Here is a 17,641-nt window from a genome sequence, read left to right on the forward strand (position 1 = left end):
GGGGGTTAATTGGTAGGCTGTTTTGTTTGATAGTGTCCAATCTCCACTAGGCAGCAGTATAACCCACTTGTTTCAGAAATACTACTGATCCTGTATCCCTTTATAGAAGAAAGAAAAACTATTGTAGAATCCTACTTGTTCAAGTTCTGGAGTTCATATAGCTACATGTATAAGTCATTCTTGTCATTCTGTTGCCTGAGATACAGTTTAAAGTGTTTGTCTAACCAAATTTTTTTTTCTTAGTTATAGATAGCAGGGGAAAAAAATATAACCTTATTGGGTCTTTACTGCTATTCAGGGACTGGTCAGAAATATATTCCCAAATTTTCCTTCCCAATGACATTGTTTTACCAAAGAGCAAATGGAAGGAAATCTCCAGCAGTAACACAAGGCAAAATGCATTTTTTTTAGTAGAGTAAGAGAAGTCTAGGGACAGTAGTAAAAAGCAGACAAGCCTTTTTTTTTGCATTTGTTTCCTTTATTTTTTTACCTGGTGATTCTGCCAGTAACATCCAGTCCTAGAATGACAGCACTCACTATGGTGATATTGTATCTATGGAGGAGCAGCATGGTCACCCTAGGATAGAACTCCAGAACGCCCCCTCCCTTTTATCTCATCTCCACAACATAGGGAGGAGGTGTTCTGTAGTCCATAGAGATAGCTAGCAACAGAACTGACTGATAACAGTCAGCAGAGGCAATAAGCACAGCAACTTATTAGCTCAAAAGATTTCAGGCAAGATCAACAGTTTTTATTTGCATGTATCAACCAGATATAACAAAACACAAAATAGAGTTAAACAATAATAAGAGTTAAATAAGGATTTACATATCCTTTTAGAGATGCAGATTGTCTATTCCTTTTCAGTTCCTTCCAGTTGATTGCAAATGAAGAGAATAGCGTGTTGCAATAGTGCTTCACTCCTGTCATTAAGGCCATCAAAGTTAACCACCTTTGCAGCAATATTGTGTTGTTTTGTTTTTTTTGTGCAAAAAATGAGATGAAAAAGATTGATTGTAGTTAGAAGTTGTGATGGTTCCATGCTCTGATTTTAATTTCTGTTGATTCAAATACAATTTTGATGGAGGTGAGTGAATTTTATTAGCCATTTGTTACAGGCAGAGTGGCTATACATTTATGTTACTAGTTATTACCTTAGAACTGCAGACAACCTTTACTGAAATAAAGCTGCACTCTTCACTCTTCACCCCATAACTTTCTACATTAACCGTTATTTTTGATTATTTATTTATTTTTTACTTATATAGCACCAACCTTTATTGCCATGCTGTAAAAAGCAAAAACATATATAAGCTAGCTATAAATATCTATGAACATGAAAAATAGAAACTGTATGAATAGGAACCATGCTTGGAAAATCTTGCATTAAAGTAAAAGGAATAACTTTAACCACCTCAATACTGGGCACTTAACCCTCTTCCTTCCCAGGCCAATTTTTAGCTTTCAGTGCTCTCCCAGTTTGAATGATAATCACTTAGTCATGCAACACTCTACCCATATGAAATTTTTATCTTTTTTTTCACACAAATATAGCTTTCTTTTGGTGTATTTAATCACCACTGGGTTTTTTATTTTTTGCGCTACATTTTGAAAAAAAATGTGTTTTCTTAGTTTTTGTTAATATTTTGCAAATAAGTAATTTTTCTTCATAAACTTTGACTAAAATTTATACTGCTACATTTCTTTGGTAAAAAATAACCCAAATCAGTGTATATTTTTCGGTCTGTGTGAAAGTTATAGCGTTTACAAGCTATGGTACCAATCATGACAATTAATCACACGTGATCTCATTTCTTGAGGCCCTAACATGCCAAAACAGTACAAATATCCCCCAATGAACCCTTTTTGGAAAAGTTCAAGGTATTTAGTAAAAGGCATGGCAAGTTTTTTGAAGTTGTAATTTTTTTCCCACAATTCTTCTGAACATGAAGACATTTTTTTTTCCCACAAAAATGTCATATTAACAAGCTATATCTCACACGCGGCATAGGCATACTTGCAACTACACCCCAAAACACATTCTGTTACTCCTCCTGAGTATGGCGATACTATATGTGTGAGATTTTTTCACAGCCTGGCCACATATAGAAGCGCAACATTCAAGGAGTACTTCATGCATTATCCAATTTAAGACCAAGCCTTCTGCCGATACTTTTTGTTTACAAGTAAAAATCCGTATTTTTGCTAGAAAATTACTCAGAACCCCCAAAAATTATATATTTTGTAGCAGAGACCCTAGAGAATAAAATGGTGTGTTTTGCAAATATTTATGTCACACGGTATCTGTGCAGCAGTTTTTCAAACACAATTTTACACACTTATGCCCTGTACACACGGTCGGACATTGATCAGATATTCCGATAACAAAATCCATGGATTTTTTCCGACGGATGTTGGCTTAAACTTGTCTTGCATACACACGGTCACACAAAGTTGTCGGAAAATCCGACCGTTCTGAACGCGGTGACGTATAACACGTACGTCGGGACTATAAACAGGGCAGTAGCCAATAGCTTTTGTTTCTTAATTTATTCTGAGCATGCGTGGCACTTTGTGCGTCCGATTTGTGTACACACGATTGGAATTTCCAACAATGGATTTTGTTGTCAGAAAATTTTATAGCCTGCTCTCAAACTTTGTATGTCAGAAATTTCTATGGAAAATGTGTGATGGAGCCTACACACGGTCGGAATTTCCGACAACAAGGTCCTATTACACATTTTCCATCGGAAAATCTTATCGTGTGTACAGGGCATAACACATAAATACATTTTAATTCATTTTTAAAGCACACAGAGACAATAGAATACCCACATTTTTGGTAAAATATTAAATATGGTGTTGCGCCGGGTAAATAGATACCAAACGTGTCACACTTTAAAATTGCACACACTTGTGAAATGGCGCCAGACTTCTGTATTTAAAAATCTCTATTGGCGACGCTTTTATACGCCTTTATTGGTTACCAGTTTAAAGTTACACAGGAGGTCTGGTGCTAGAATTATTGCTCTCGCTCTGACATTCGTGGTGATACCTCACATGTGTGGTGCGATCTCCGTTTACATATGCGCACGAGACCAACCTGCATATTCGCCTTTGCACACAAGCACAATATTTATTTATTGGTGGGACACTGGTACACTAACAGATGTTTTTGTGCACTTGTACACTTTGACAGATTTTGATTGTCCACTGGCAGACACTGACAGAAGTTGATGTTGCAATGGAACACTACTGCACTATTGCAGATGTTTTTTTGCACTGGTACAGATGTTGATGGGACACTGTGACAGATGTTTTGTGCACTATTAGAGATGTTCATGGGAACACTTGGACAGGTTTTCATGGGACAGGGACAGTGGTGACAGTGGTGCCTGGTGTACTGTGTGGGGATGGCTGCAGTCTGTGTGATCTGTGACAGCTCTCTGTGTAAAATCATCTCTTACACCGAGAGCTGTCAGCACATCATCCCCTGCACCCCACACTGAGCTCTCACTGAGCTCTCACTGAGATCTCACTGAGATCAGTGGGGAGAACTGACACAGAGACATGTGTCTCTGTTTACACTGTGAAGGCTAATCCGGAGGGCCAATCACAGCACCCATATCCCAATCTGTGATGGGCTGCATCCCAAGATCACAGTCATCACAGGATCACACCGCTGCGTGGCTTTGTGGAGCTGCACAGGCTAACCTTCTGAGCGACGTACTGGTATGTCGACTTAGAATGACGGACCTCCCACCCCACTGTTTAAGTACAGTGGGAGGGTGGGAAGCGGTTAAAAAAAGCAACAGGTTTTTGGTAGCGGTAAATATTAGAAATTAGGTGAAGGGGAACAGATGTTAAGAATCAAGACTATATGCCTGTATAAGATATCTAAATCCAAGAACAAAAATGTAACATATTGCAGGTTAGGCCTCATGCACACTGGGTGTTTGGCCCCAGTATATAAGACTTTAGAATTTAGGTGTAGGTGGAAGGCACAGTCGTACCATCCAGCCCCACTGCCAGCAGCATTTTAAACTCTATTAGAGGCTGACAGTGGGCAGGGGCTGGGTGATGAACCAAACAGTACTAATGTTTAGGGCAGTATGTGCCCAGGGATGATTACCGGGAACACAAGCTGACTGCCCTAAACATTAGTACCACTTGGTGAACCATGCAGCCTTATCTAGACGTAGCAGCTGCCAACTTCTCATGGAGGTTTACAAACTGCCCACAGCAGGGCTGGAAAGTGCACTTGTGTCTTTTGCTCACACTTAAATGGCAGAGTCTCATTCCCCAGGGCTAAATGTTTAGTGTTCATGAGACCTTGGATGTGGTCACTAAATTTGTTTGAATTTTTCAGACTAAGAACTTTTTGTTTTTAGCAAGTACAGAAAATTCCAGTTGACCTTGCCAGAAATGCAGTGTCTTTTTGACTTCCTGTAAATTGAACTGAAATCACAAACAATGTTATCTTCCTTCCAAGCTGTCTCCTGTAAACTACAAATTTCCTTGTCCTCCCCCCATGTAATGGAGATGAAGAGAGGAAGACACATTTGTAGTCTAAACTAAAGAAACAAAATCTTCTGATGAGATTTTGGAGGCAGGTAGGTTAGGAGTAGGATAAATAATAAAGTCAAAAGTTCTGAGGATATGTTTATGAATTATAGAATTCTAATTGTATGAAGGAGGAGAAGTAGGAGTGTTGTAGGCATTACCAAGAAATATATTTATAAAAGTAAGATGGCACATTAGTCAGCTAACACTTGGTTGACCATTCCGGTCTATTTGCTCCACACGTATGATGTGACTTTTTGACATCAAGACTCATTGTCCTGATTTAATATTCTTTGCATTGGTCTGGGGTACGCTCCAGAAACAATGTCATATCTTTACCCTTCGCTCTACGGTGCTTATTGGATATCAGTTTGACAAAATGTTGATCCATGTATTTGGCTTGTTCTTTTTGTACTCGCAATGCGGAATGTTAATAATTACTGATGCTCTCTGAACATTTGACATATTTCTAAAAAGTTTCCAACCCTCTCCAGTGCTAGTCAAAATGAAACCAAAGTTGGGTTGAAGTTTCCCGAAGGCAGGTCTAAGGAACATATCATTTTTAGGTGGTGCTCTTCTTCTCAGGGGCTATGTTGATCCTGAGGGACACAACCATTAAAAACGGAATGCAACCTAGTTAGATGTTTATTTCTGTTCAGATCAGAATTGTTTCCTTTTCGGGATGCTCATTTTTTCAGATAATAAATAATCTACAATAAAGTTGTTTGGAGGTGTTTGACCTGCCAAAGGATTTGTATTGTATTTTATATTTCAATATATTTATTAACACAAAGAGAACAAGCCAAATACATGGATCAACATTTTGTCAAACTGATATCCAATAAGCACTGTAGAGTGAAGGGTAAAGATGTGACATTGTTTCTGGAGCGTACCCCAGACCAATGCAAAGAATATTAAATCAGGACAATAAGTCTTGATGTCAAAAGTCACATCATACGCGTGGGGCAAGTAAACCGGGATGGTCAACCAAGAAAGAAGTAGAAAGAAAAAGGAGTGTGGGAAAATGCATGCTCAATGCACTACAACACCCTTGATTGGCTCCTTATGCTGCTCCCCCACGTAGCTCTGCTGTACAGAACCTAAAAGATACTAATACCAAGTCAAATTAAGGTACTTTCACTGCATGTATTTAAAAAAAAAATGCACATTCAAGAATCTACTGTTTATTACAGAGCTGCATTATTGTCTGTCTTATATTTGCCTGGAGTTCAGCTTTAAGTATCCAACTTTTTGCAAATTATGGCACACTGCATTAGAAACACATTTCCAAACATTTGGACTAGTCAAATGTCACATACTGTATCAAGTTAGGAAACCCAGTAACCAAAGTCTACATTTGCAGCAGTGTATAAACAGTTGGATATGGTGTGGGGATTATTAAGATTAATCAAGATTTACAGTGACTGTGTCCATTTCTGTCACTTTTCAGCAGCTGTCACTGCGTAACCCCCCCTTCCATTTCACAGAGGAAATAAGATCCCATTCTAAATGCAGTTTAACCCTTTGAAGCTTGAGGTGTTCAATAGTTTGAAGAAGACAACTGGCCTAATACAGTATATTCACGGCAATCCACAGATCTTCATTTTACTCTCAAGGGGAGAGGGTACTTAGATCTAATTTTACTCTTTTCTGCAATTGATTGCCAGCTTTTATTACCAGCTGAGCCCTCCAGATACCGAAAAAAAGGCAAAGGCTTCCAAAATTATGTGGTGTTGAGTGAAAAGTCAGAGGGAGAGCCTTCTTGTGTACAAAGAAAGCACATATTTCATGAATGGACTCGGTGAAGTCGTTTTAGCAAGGTCTCCCCACTTTTCCTATTTTCTAGTGCCATATACTGTAGCTTTGAAATTTTTTTTTCTCTTAACGTTAAGGAAAATTAATGAGCCATTTTAATGTGAAATGTTTATATGGCCTCAAATCCAAAAGCCTACATCGATTTCCTAAATGAGTCTACAGCCATGTTTTATGAATGCTGTTATAACTTCTGCTCCAGCATTTTTCATGGAAGCATGAGAGGGGGGGGGGGGGGACTAAGTATGCCTGGCGGGTCAAAAATGGCATTCACAGTTTCCACCATGCTATCGAATTAGCATCTATGGCAAGTTGGTAAGGTCTGTGAAAACAAGCATTTGAATCCTCCTCTGTATTAGCAGAAGTAGACTTGCAGCCCTGTGAACTGTAAAGGAGTTCTTCGTTTGAGACATTACCAGTACAAAACACCTGCTTTATATACTTGTGGTCCAAGTGAAACACTTTAGTGAAAGTCTAATATATCTATGGTCAAGGACTGTATAGTCTACTTTTTTGCCGAAACTTGATCTTTCACCTTCAACTTCTGTTAGCAGGGGGAACAAAATTTGAATATGCTTATTGGCACAGTGGGGCCTTCTTAGAACAGAAGGTATTCATGTCTTTTTACATCAAATATCCCAAAAATAAGAGGATTATTAATTTTATTTTTTGGAATAGTGGCAGAGCCAGGCAGATCATTTGATTATCTGCCTTTGGCTAACTGTATATCCAGAAATGCTAAGGTATAGCACAGATACAGCCTAATATTACAGAGTCATTTATTCCAAACTGTTGGTCATTATTAATGCAGTACGTGGAAATACTTTCTATGGAGCAGAGCTTGTGGACAAACAAATATAATCCAACAGTTTATGGTAAGGCAGGCCAACTGGTCAAAAAAAAAAACTAATTGAATAGGATAATTAGTATGACTTTAACAAACATGGATACTAAGAATGCGTGTTCCTTTTAGGCTGGGTTCACACTGCTGCGGTGCGGGAACGCAGCGAATTTACTGCGGGTTCCCGCATCGCACCAACTCGCACGGCAGTTCACACTGCCATATGCGAACTGCTGGGGAGTGTCATACAATGTTAATGACACCCCCAGTTCAGCCCGCATATCGCAATGCGAACTGACAATTCGGACATTTTCGGATCGCATAGGTGTGAACACCCATGCGATCCGATTTTGGTCCGAACAAAAAAAAGGGTCCTGTGCGAGTTTGGACCGAATGCGGTGCGATATCAGCCATACTATCTGTATGGCTGATATCGCACAGCACAGACATCGCATGTGATGTGAACAGCAGTGCGCTGCGAATCACATGCGATGTCTGCCACCGCAGCAGTGTGAACCCAGCCTAAATCATGCCTAATTGTCCCCCTTTCCTTTGTGTAACCTATACTAGTAACTGATTGGTTGTTGTGCTGCCTAGAGCAATTAGTTATCTTTTATGCCCTGCACACGCGATCGGTTTTGCCGTCAGAATAAACTGAAGGTTTTTACGACGGAGTTCCGCTCAAGCTGTCTTGCATACACACGGTCACACCAAATTCCGACCGTCCAGAACGCGGTGACGTACAACACTTACGACGGGACTAGAAAACGGAAGTTCAATAGCCAGTAGCCAATAGCTTCCGTCTCCTACTTGCTTCAGAGCATGCATCATATTTGGTGCGTCAGAACAGCATACAGACGAGCGTTTTTTCTGATAGTAATTTGTTCCGTCGGAAAGATAGAGAACATGTTCTCTATCTAAGTCCGTCTGAATTTTCGACAGAAAAAATCCGATGGGGCATACACACGGTCGGAATATACGATGAAAAGCTCCCATCTGACTCTTTCTGTATGAAATTCCGCTCGTGTGTACGCGGCATTAGTATGCAGGTTATAAATGGATTGGGGGATATATTTGGTAACTGTGGGCTACATCAGTCATTTTTAAATAAGGATGGCCAATACATGGTGTAACAGTGTTAACAGGGGATTCAACAATTGTCTTCTCCCGGCTCATGTCCTGCAACAGTTTTGGACTAGGATCATGTATAACAATAGGAATAATGGGATGCTTTCGTTGATGTACTATTTTCCTGTTTAACCACTTCCCGACCAACCGCCGCAGTTATACAGTGGCAGGTTGGCTCCCCCGACCTATAGCTACGATGGCTCGCGGAGTCGGTATATCAGGCGTGCGCGCGCCGCCGGAGGTCGCGATGACCGCCGGCCACGAGCGATCATGAGCAGGAGACACAGAACAGGGACGAGTGCGTGCACGGAGCTTGTCTAGTAAGACTACAGCTCTGCGTGTTCCTTCGTTCCTCTGCCTATGTGAAGGGGGTGGGTGTCCCTTTCCTCCAATCAGCTCTCACATAGTGTAAGTCCAGACTACCCACCCCTATGTGCTACTGAAAGAGGAAGAAAGATTTCTAACACAATCTGCCCTTTCCAAAGAGTGTAGAAAAGGGAAGACAGCAGATATACAAATAAAACTTGTGTAGGGAGATTTGTTTCATCTCTGTGTATCATCTGAGGCTATTCGCTTCTCTGGGTACATGTGAGGGTTTACAACCACTTTAAAGCATTATTAAACCCAAAACCAAAAATGTAATATATTGCAGCTTACCAGTCATTGGATATGGTGGCTGCATCAGTTTTCTTGGGCTTTTTTTTCCTTCTGATTTCACGTGTTATGGCCAGTAACACACCTCCTGTATTAGAGAACCCCACTGTGGATGAATGAGCACAGGGGGCACCTTTGGATAGCAGCATTTTCAGTCTGGAGGAGAGGGGAGTTTTAGATGTACTAGCAGGTTTAAATACACTAACAAATTGAAGCCAAACTCCAGATCACAGTTTATAATCACATAATTACAGCAAACATTTTTTTTTCCCCTTTTGGGATAAAGGTTTAAAAAAAATAAAATTAAAAACTGATCATTGTATGGACCCCTGTCAGGGTCAAATGGTTTGTCTCATCTCTGTAACTGATACATTCTGCTGCAGAGCTTGTTCTTTTGAAAAACTCACTAGCTGGATCACCAGGTAAAAATAGAAAAATGGAAAAACAATCAGTGCAAAAAATTGACAAATAAATGGATTATGCAAGCTGAACACTAAAGGATTCACCAACCCAAAGTAATAAAATATAAAAGACAAGTGCAGCGCAATAAAAAAGTATACATAAATATCTATAACCGTTAATGAAATAAAGTCCTTAATAACTCATGGATGGAATAAACTCCCACTCTCGATCGAAACAGGACATATATAATCTTCTCAAAAACTCTTGCGAATTAGGTCTGTAGGAAAATGCGCTTACCAGAACTGTTGGACTTCTAAATTATAGGAGGTCATACGGGCCTGATATCCAGAAAACATCAACAGAACGGCTCGGATCCCCTGGATACTTATCCTCATCCACCAATGGCTTTTATAAGCTGGAGACCATATATTTCTTAATGCAGCGATCAAATTTTCCTTAATCAGATCCTCAGTAGGTGTGTGATAAGCAACATAGGTGAAATGCCCAGAAGATAAAAAGAAAGGAGTCCTCTAAGTGCAGACTGTGTGCTACTTTAATCAAGACTTCCAAGGCAAATGACAATAAAAAGCGTTAGAAGCGCAGTAAAAAAGGCAAATTGAAAATTCAAAACTGATCCAGTGACACTTTCAGCTAGCGCGCTGAAGCGCAGTGTAAGAGGCAATGACGATTCATACACGATCCAGTGAGAAACTCAGCTGTCAGGCGAACAGGTATAAGGTAAAAATAGAAGAAAGAAATGCTAAAAATGAAAATGAATGCAGCCATTACATGTATCAATTGGTAAGCTGCAATATAATAAATGTTTGCTTTTGGGTTTTATATCACTTCAATGTACCTCTGCTGCAGAAAACCTTTCCAATATTGTAGGACAGGCCTCACCTCACCTCAGTTTCCAATTTCTTCTATAAAAAAAATCCTCAGTGACTTCCTGGTAGAAGTCTTTCAGGGTGGGAAAATCGTTAGTAGAGTAAGGGAGTTTTTCTGCATCTGACCTCATTTAAACACACCCTGCACCTGCCCCCCCCCCCCCCCCCCCCCAAGGCTAAGTTCACCCTTTATTTTATTTTTAGAAATTCCAGCCCCCTATGTACCAATATAGCTTTTCATAAAATCGACAGACACGTACCTTACTGTCCTCCATCCTTGATTCCAAATGTAATGCAAATGTAGGCTCTATACCATGTGATGAGCTGTACCCAATCACAGCTGATCACAGTGTAAACAGGGAATGCCGGTAAGCGGCATTCCTCAGCAGAGACATCTGCACTGGCAATCAGGGCACTGATCATCAGATCAGTTCAGCCCCAACAGTGCCCACCAGTGCTGCCAATAAGTGCCCACTAGTGCTGAATTTCAGTGCCCACCAATGTTACCTCTCAGTGCCCACCAGTGATGCATTTCAGGGCCCACCAGTGATGCATTTCAGTGCCCATCAGTGCCTCCTCATCAGTGACGCCTATCAGTGTCGTCTTTCAGTGCCCATCAGAACCGCCTATCCGTGCTGCCTAACTGTGCCCATCAGTGCCACTTATCAGTGCCCATCAGTGCTGTATATCAGTGCCCATAAGTGCAGCCTATCAGTGCCCGTCAGTGCAGCCTCATCAGCACACATCAGCGAAGTTGAAAAATTATGTATTTACAAAATTATATAACAGATTATATAATTACAATAAGAAAAACATATTTTTTCAAAATTTTCTGTCATTTTTCGTTTGGCAAAAAAAAACCCAGTGGTGATTAAATACCACCAAAAATAATGCTCTATCTGACTAAAAAAAATATGCTAAAAATTTAATTTGGATACAGTGTTGCATGACTGCACAATTGTCATTCAAAGTGCAACAGCACTGAAAGCTGAAAATTGGCCTGGGCAGGAAGGGGGTGAAAGTGCCCTGTAGGTAAGTGGTTAAAGGAAGAAGTAGGAAAGTTGGTGGAAATAAAAAACAGGTGATATAGTATTGAGGGAGGTGTGGTCCACAGAGGTAAAACGTGCCCTTTTCTGTGATGCAGTAGGGGGGTGCATGATGGGATATTGCATGTTTTAAAACATTTTGAACAGAGAGGTGCATATTGAAGGCTGCCATGAACTAGATGAACAGTGAGAAATATGTACATTGGGATTGTTTGGGCAGAAAAGACATTAGTAAAGGCTGTTGTTTATTATGACAAGTAAAATTTTGCCTGAAAAAGTGAACTTAGCCTTAAACTACCCCCACATAGAACCCTGTTCATTCTTTTTTTGTTTTCTTCAGGTGGATGCTTTACGGCTGAGACTGGAAGAGAAGGAATCGTTTCTGAACAAGAAAACCAAGCAGCTTCAGGACCTTACTGAGGAGAAGGGCACCTTGGCTGGGGAGATCAGAGATATGAAAGACATGCTTGAAGTTAAAGAGAGGAAAATTAACGTCTTACAAAAAAAGGTATTGTTTCCACAACCGTGAGTCTTTCCTAAAGTTGATCATACACATTGGAATATGATTTCATCCAGCGTATGTGATCCTGTGCACATTGTAGTAGTAGGCCTGTATTCCTGGTCTTAGGAAAGCATAAAACGTGGCGACCTCTTCTCGGTTTGACGTGTTGTTCATTCAGAGTTAGCCTGTTGTGCATCATTGTAAGGAGTAGTTATTTGGGCAGTTTGGCCTTTCTCCCCTGACATTTCTCATTAGCATGGTATTCTTTTCTTTTAAAACTGCTGTACACATTGAAAGAGATTATCAGTTTCTGGGATGCTGTGACCACTTCTGGCACCAAGAACCACTCCTTGGTCAAGTTAGCTTAGGTCACACATCTGAAATTTATTTGGGTCCCAACTGAACCTCTTAATCATGTCTGTGGGCTTTATGCTCTAAAGTTGTCTAAAAAAAAAACATTTAGATCGAAAACTTTTCAGAATGTTGGTTCGGTTGTACTGTACTGTGAGCCGCAACATGCCATCTTATTGTGTACAGCAGCTCTTCCAACGACTCGCACAGAACCCACCCTGCCCTGTACATCTCTATGGGAGCAGAGGAGAGAAGGGAGGATCTGCCCAACGTTAGTATGGTCACAGCAGCCTGCACTGTCCACACAATGTAAGTAGCTGCTCCTCTCTGTTGGTGGAAGTCAGCGACGTGCAGTCGGGAGAGGGAGGTGAGGCAGAGCCATGAACATAATAAAAAATCGTCTTTGAGGGTCGTAGCTCAGCAAATTTGGGGGGTAGGTAGCCGAAGTCCTACCCCACATCTGGTCGAAATTTGAGGCTCCTACGACCTATGGTTCCAGAGATATGGGGCTCCTTGTGCAGCCTGTCAAAAGCTACATACAGAAAAGCCAGTTTAAATACAAGCTGGCACACTCTGTTTGCAGCAGACTGAGAGGATGAGCTCACAGTGCCTCTCCTCACTTCTTGTCAGAAGCACTAAGCTCAATGGACAGCTTGGAGTCTTGGACCAAGGGTAAAGTACCATTAGCCCAAGCTATCCAATAAAAATGCTGCAGTGGAGTCACGCCTCTCACTGCAGTGTCATAGAAGGGGGAATGTGTCTAAAAGACAAATGCTCCCTTCCAGCCCAGCCTTCTTAACTACAAGGAAAAAACATGTGTTTATGGGTATAAGATTTACCCACAATCCCATGTTTTTGTCACACAGTTAAGAGGGAGAATGAGAATCTGCTGCTGAAAAGGTACAAGCTAAATCATATATCATTATGCTATATGTTATAAGATAATAATTTATTATTTATCTATTTACTGTGAAATTACTGGTTGGAAGTTACTTCAAACTTCAGTAATTTGTCCATTAAGCCACCTGCTTGGGTACAGTTTTTAAATATAGTAAATTACCTTAAAAACAACATGAATAAAAAAAACACTAAAGTTAGCCCGATGTTTTTGTATACTTTGAAATATGATGTTACGCCGAGTAAATAGATACATAACATGTCATGCTTTAAAATTGCGCACACTTGTGGAATGGCGCCAGACTTCAGTACTTAAAAATGTCCATAGGCAACGCTTTAACATTTTTTACAGGTTACATGTTTAGAGTTATAGAGGAGGTCTAGTGCTAGAATTATTGCTCTCGCTCTAATGTTTGTGGCGTAGGTAACCTGTGTGTATCTGGCTCGGATACTAGCCAGTGCCTCACCAGCCACTGACCTCATCACATGTCCCTGGTGAAAGTGGAAGGAGTGCTCTGTTGGGGGAAGTGGAGAAGGAGGTCTGTCCTACTGAGGTAGGTGGGCGGGGGAAGATGTGAGATGCTCTCTCCTGGACTCGGCCTCCTGTACAGAGCATAGTTCTGGACTCTGCCCCTGTCCACAGAGTACTCCTGAACTCTTCCCCCTGTACCCAGCGTACTCCTAAACTCTACCCCCTGTACACAGCGTACTCCTGAACTCTTCCCCCTGTACCCAGTGTACTCCTGGTCTACCCCCCTGTACACAGCATATTCCTAAACTCTGCCCCCTGCACGCAGCATACTGCTGAACTCTGCCCCCTGTACGCAGCATATTCCTAAACTCTGCCCCCTGTTTGCAGCATGTTCCTGAACTCTGCCCCCTGTACGCAGCATATTCCTAAACTCTGCCCCCTGTATGCAGCGTACTAATGAACTTTGCACTCTGTACATAGTACACTCCTGAAGTTGGCACTCTATACACCCTGTACCCAGCAAGGGCTACCTAAAGTCACCAAAAGCTACTTAAAAGCACACCCAGTTTTTGGCTCAGTATGCTAAGTGCCACATGTTCTTTTCCTCTTGCAGGATGGCCCAAGTTATGATCTTGCACATTAGTCTTATTGTCTGTGTCTGTGTGTAAGGCAATATATATATATATATATATATATATATATATATATATATATATACACACACACACACACTATACTACCAAAAATGGGGCGCCTGCCTTTACATGCACATGAACTTTAGTGGCATCCCAGTCTTAGTCCGTAGGGTTCAATATTGAGTTGGCCCACCCTTTGCAGCTGTAACAGCTTCAACTCTTCTGGGAAGGCTGTCCACAAGGTTTAGGAGTGTGTCTATGGAATGTTTGACAATTCTTCCAGAAGCACATTTGTGAGGTCAGGCACTGATATTGGGCGAGAAGGCCTGGCTCGCAGTCTCCGCCCTAATTCATCCCAAAGGTATTCTATCAGGTTGAAGTCAGGACTCTGTGAAGGCCAGTCAAGTTCCTCCACCCCAAACTCGCTCATCCATGTCTTTATGGACCTTGCTTTGTGCACTGGTGCACAGTCATGTTGGAACAGGAAGGAGTCATCCCCAAACTGTTCCCACAAAGTTGGGAGCATGAAATTGTCCAAAATCTCTTGGTATGCTGACGCCTTAAGAGTTCCCTTCACTGGAACTAAGGGGCCAAGCCCAACCCCTGAAAAACAACCCCACACTATAATCCCCCCTCCACCAAATTATTTGGACCAGTGCACAAAGCAAGGTCCATAAAGACATGGATGAGCAAGTTTGAGGTGGAGGAACTTGACTGACCTTCACAGAGTCCTGACCTCAACCCAATAGAACACCTTTGGGATAAATTAGAGCAGAGACTGTGAGCCAGGCCAACATCAGTGCCTGACCTTACAAATGCACTTCTGGAAGAATGGTCAAACATTCCCATAGACACAGTCTTAAACTTGTGGACAGCCTTCCCAGAAGAGTTGAAGCTGTTATAGCTGCAAAGGGAGGGTTAACTCAATATTAAATCCTACAGACTAAGACTGGGATGCCATTAAAGATCATGTGCGTGTAATGGCAGGTGTCCCAATACTTTTGACAATATAGTGTATGTTGTGTTCCATCTGTGCATGTAGTTGTTTCCCTGGAGTTCATCTTTTACAGATGCAAATACACCGAGATTTACTTTTCTTTGTATAGAATTATTTATGCTCTGCCTCTTTCCCACAGCTTCCTAGGAAAATTAAGGAAATAAATTTTACTTATCAGCAGGGCAGGGAAATGGCGTTTACCTTTCAAGTTGAAACCATTTGGTATAGCTGCGTAGAAGTTGACACATTCCAGCATTGTGGCTGCCAGACACATCCTTTGAGCTCAGGCTCCTGTGGAAGATGCTGTATATAAAGCCGCATTAATTTACTGCTTCTTCTATTTCTTCTCCTGTGCTGTGATAAATTGATGCGCATTCAAAGAATAGAAGCTAGATGATTACTTCCTCATCTAATCTGAACAATAATTGAAATAGTCATATTTAATTTTCTATCTCGTTTCTTGTCAGTGCTCGTTCCGACTGCCTTCCCTTATTGATTTACAGCTCTAGGCATCTTTCCTTTCAAGAAGAGAACGAGAAATAATTGCTGCTTTGTTGTGCGCTCCAGCTGAGCTGTTTAATGGTTCATTACGACAAACTGTGGCAGTGCCATTGCTGGCCTGGAACGCGTTCCCGATACGTTTCATCCATAATGCAACATCATAAAAATAGGCCCGGGGAGAAGGAGCCAGAGAAAAGTTAAGGAGGGATCCCGCCAAAGTGTTGCTGTTTCAGCACATTTAATTACTACAGTGTTTCCCAAAAAGGCCATCTCAGATGTTTGGATTGTTTAACCTTTCAAAGGTTCATCTTAGTTATTTTAGCTTTGTTTGTAGATTAATCACATGCATAATGTTCTCTGTGTTTTCTTTCTGTGTGCATAAATCAAGTTGGTTCACTGTTTATTCAAACTCTTTTAATTGTTGTCAAGGTTGATATATAAAACAGGCTTCTGATATTGAAATATCTATGTTTTTACATTCTTACATGTCCATATAAGGCTAGGTTCACGCAATACGACTTTGATCCGACTTTTAGTGCGATTATGTAGTGCTGCTTGGATGATTCTTTAATATGGTTTGTAAATTTTATGGGGCCAAAATTGCACTGAACGCACACCAAAGTAGTACAGAAACCTTTTCCAAAATCGTTCAATGCTGAGTCGAATTGATGTGATCAGACACCATTGAAAACAACGTGATTTCCCTTGTCATGAGATTCTGTGCAACTTAAGTCATATTTGCAATTGCACTAGTGTGAACCAGGCCTAAAAAACATCCTTATTACAGGGAAGAACTAATTAATTTAGAATTCAGGAGCCAGTCAGTCCAAGTAAGTCAAGTCAGTCTAAGTCCAGCAAGCTTTTTAATCCCTTTGCGCTGGTGCCTCCGGGCCTTTAAGAGGTTTCAGATGCCAGGAAGTGGGGCTGGGTTTATGATCATGCGCCTGCCATGATTGGCTGTCACAGCGATCACGTGATTGGAAAGAACCAAGAAGTGATCGTGAGCTTTCCGTTAGCCGTTGGTAACTGTGCAGTGCGCACGCTCTTGCCACAGCAGTGTCGGCTAATTTGTATGCAAAATATTTGCCTACTATTGGCACCTAGGGGTTAAAGTATAACTAAAGGCAAAACTTTTTTATGTTTTGGATAGGGTGAAGAGCAGTGGTGGCTGGTGGTATTTATTCATTCGCTATTCTAACACACCTGAGTGGGCTCTGAGTGCAATGCTCTGTGTCCGGAGCCCACCCTATTTTGAAGCCCATTAAAACCTCTGGATCTAATCAGGTGCTTCAAAAAAAAAACCCGCCGCTGTAATTCATGCGCTCAGCGTCCTGAAAGGGGCCAGACGCATGTATAGGGGGTGGCGGTAGCGATGGAAAGGGGAGGCGGATTAATGCCCTCAATGGACAGGCCGCCTCTGGTGAAGAGCGAATATAATGCTTGTCAGTTTTTATTGCTGTCTGTGCCCCTGTTAAGGAGGTTCACCCTTTCTATTTGTCCTGTTTACCATTATCATTGAAAGTAAAAGTAAAACAAAATTCAAATTTTTTGGGTTGTCCCCAGAAAAGTATAAGGGGGGACACTAGTTCTGGTGACCTGGGGATCCCTAAGGAATTCCCCCAATTTGCAGGGATTTCCTCTCACTTCTCTTTGACTATGGGACAACACATTGGGACACAGATGGCAAAAATCTGACAGAGGTTATAACCCTCCCTTACCCAGTTTGGCTCCGGAGCATTTATTTTTTTATTTTTCGCATACATGTAAAAATCTTAATTTTTGGCAATAAAATAACCCCCAGCTTCACACTGGCCCGGTGCGGTCCCACTGCGCTTTGTGCAAAGAACAGCTGCGCTTTGCTATAGACATTATGATATACTGTGGTTTTGGTGTGGTTTCAGAAAGTGCACCAAAGATGCAGCATGCAGGAGTTTTGTGGCACAGTTGGGCAG

General features: G+C 41.3%; 1 protein-coding gene across 11 annotated transcripts in view; it reads left to right on the plus strand.

Moving 5' to 3' along the window:
• ERC2 (ELKS/RAB6-interacting/CAST family member 2) overlaps nucleotides 1-17,641 on the plus strand; it is a 1,404,232-nt gene that overhangs the window by 404,534 nt on the left and 982,057 nt on the right. For all 11 annotated transcript variants that reach the window (XM_073592266.1, XM_073592270.1, XM_073592273.1 and 8 more), the window contains one exon: nucleotides 11,675-11,842. In XM_073592266.1, coding sequence (XP_073448367.1) covers nucleotides 11,675-11,842 — 168 coding nt within the window. The remainder of the gene's footprint in view (nucleotides 1-11,674; nucleotides 11,843-17,641) is intronic.

This window comes from Aquarana catesbeiana, linkage group LG07 (genome assembly GCF_042186555.1).
Source record: "Aquarana catesbeiana isolate 2022-GZ linkage group LG07, ASM4218655v1, whole genome shotgun sequence".
Lineage (NCBI taxonomy): Eukaryota > Metazoa > Chordata > Amphibia > Anura > Ranidae > Aquarana > Aquarana catesbeiana.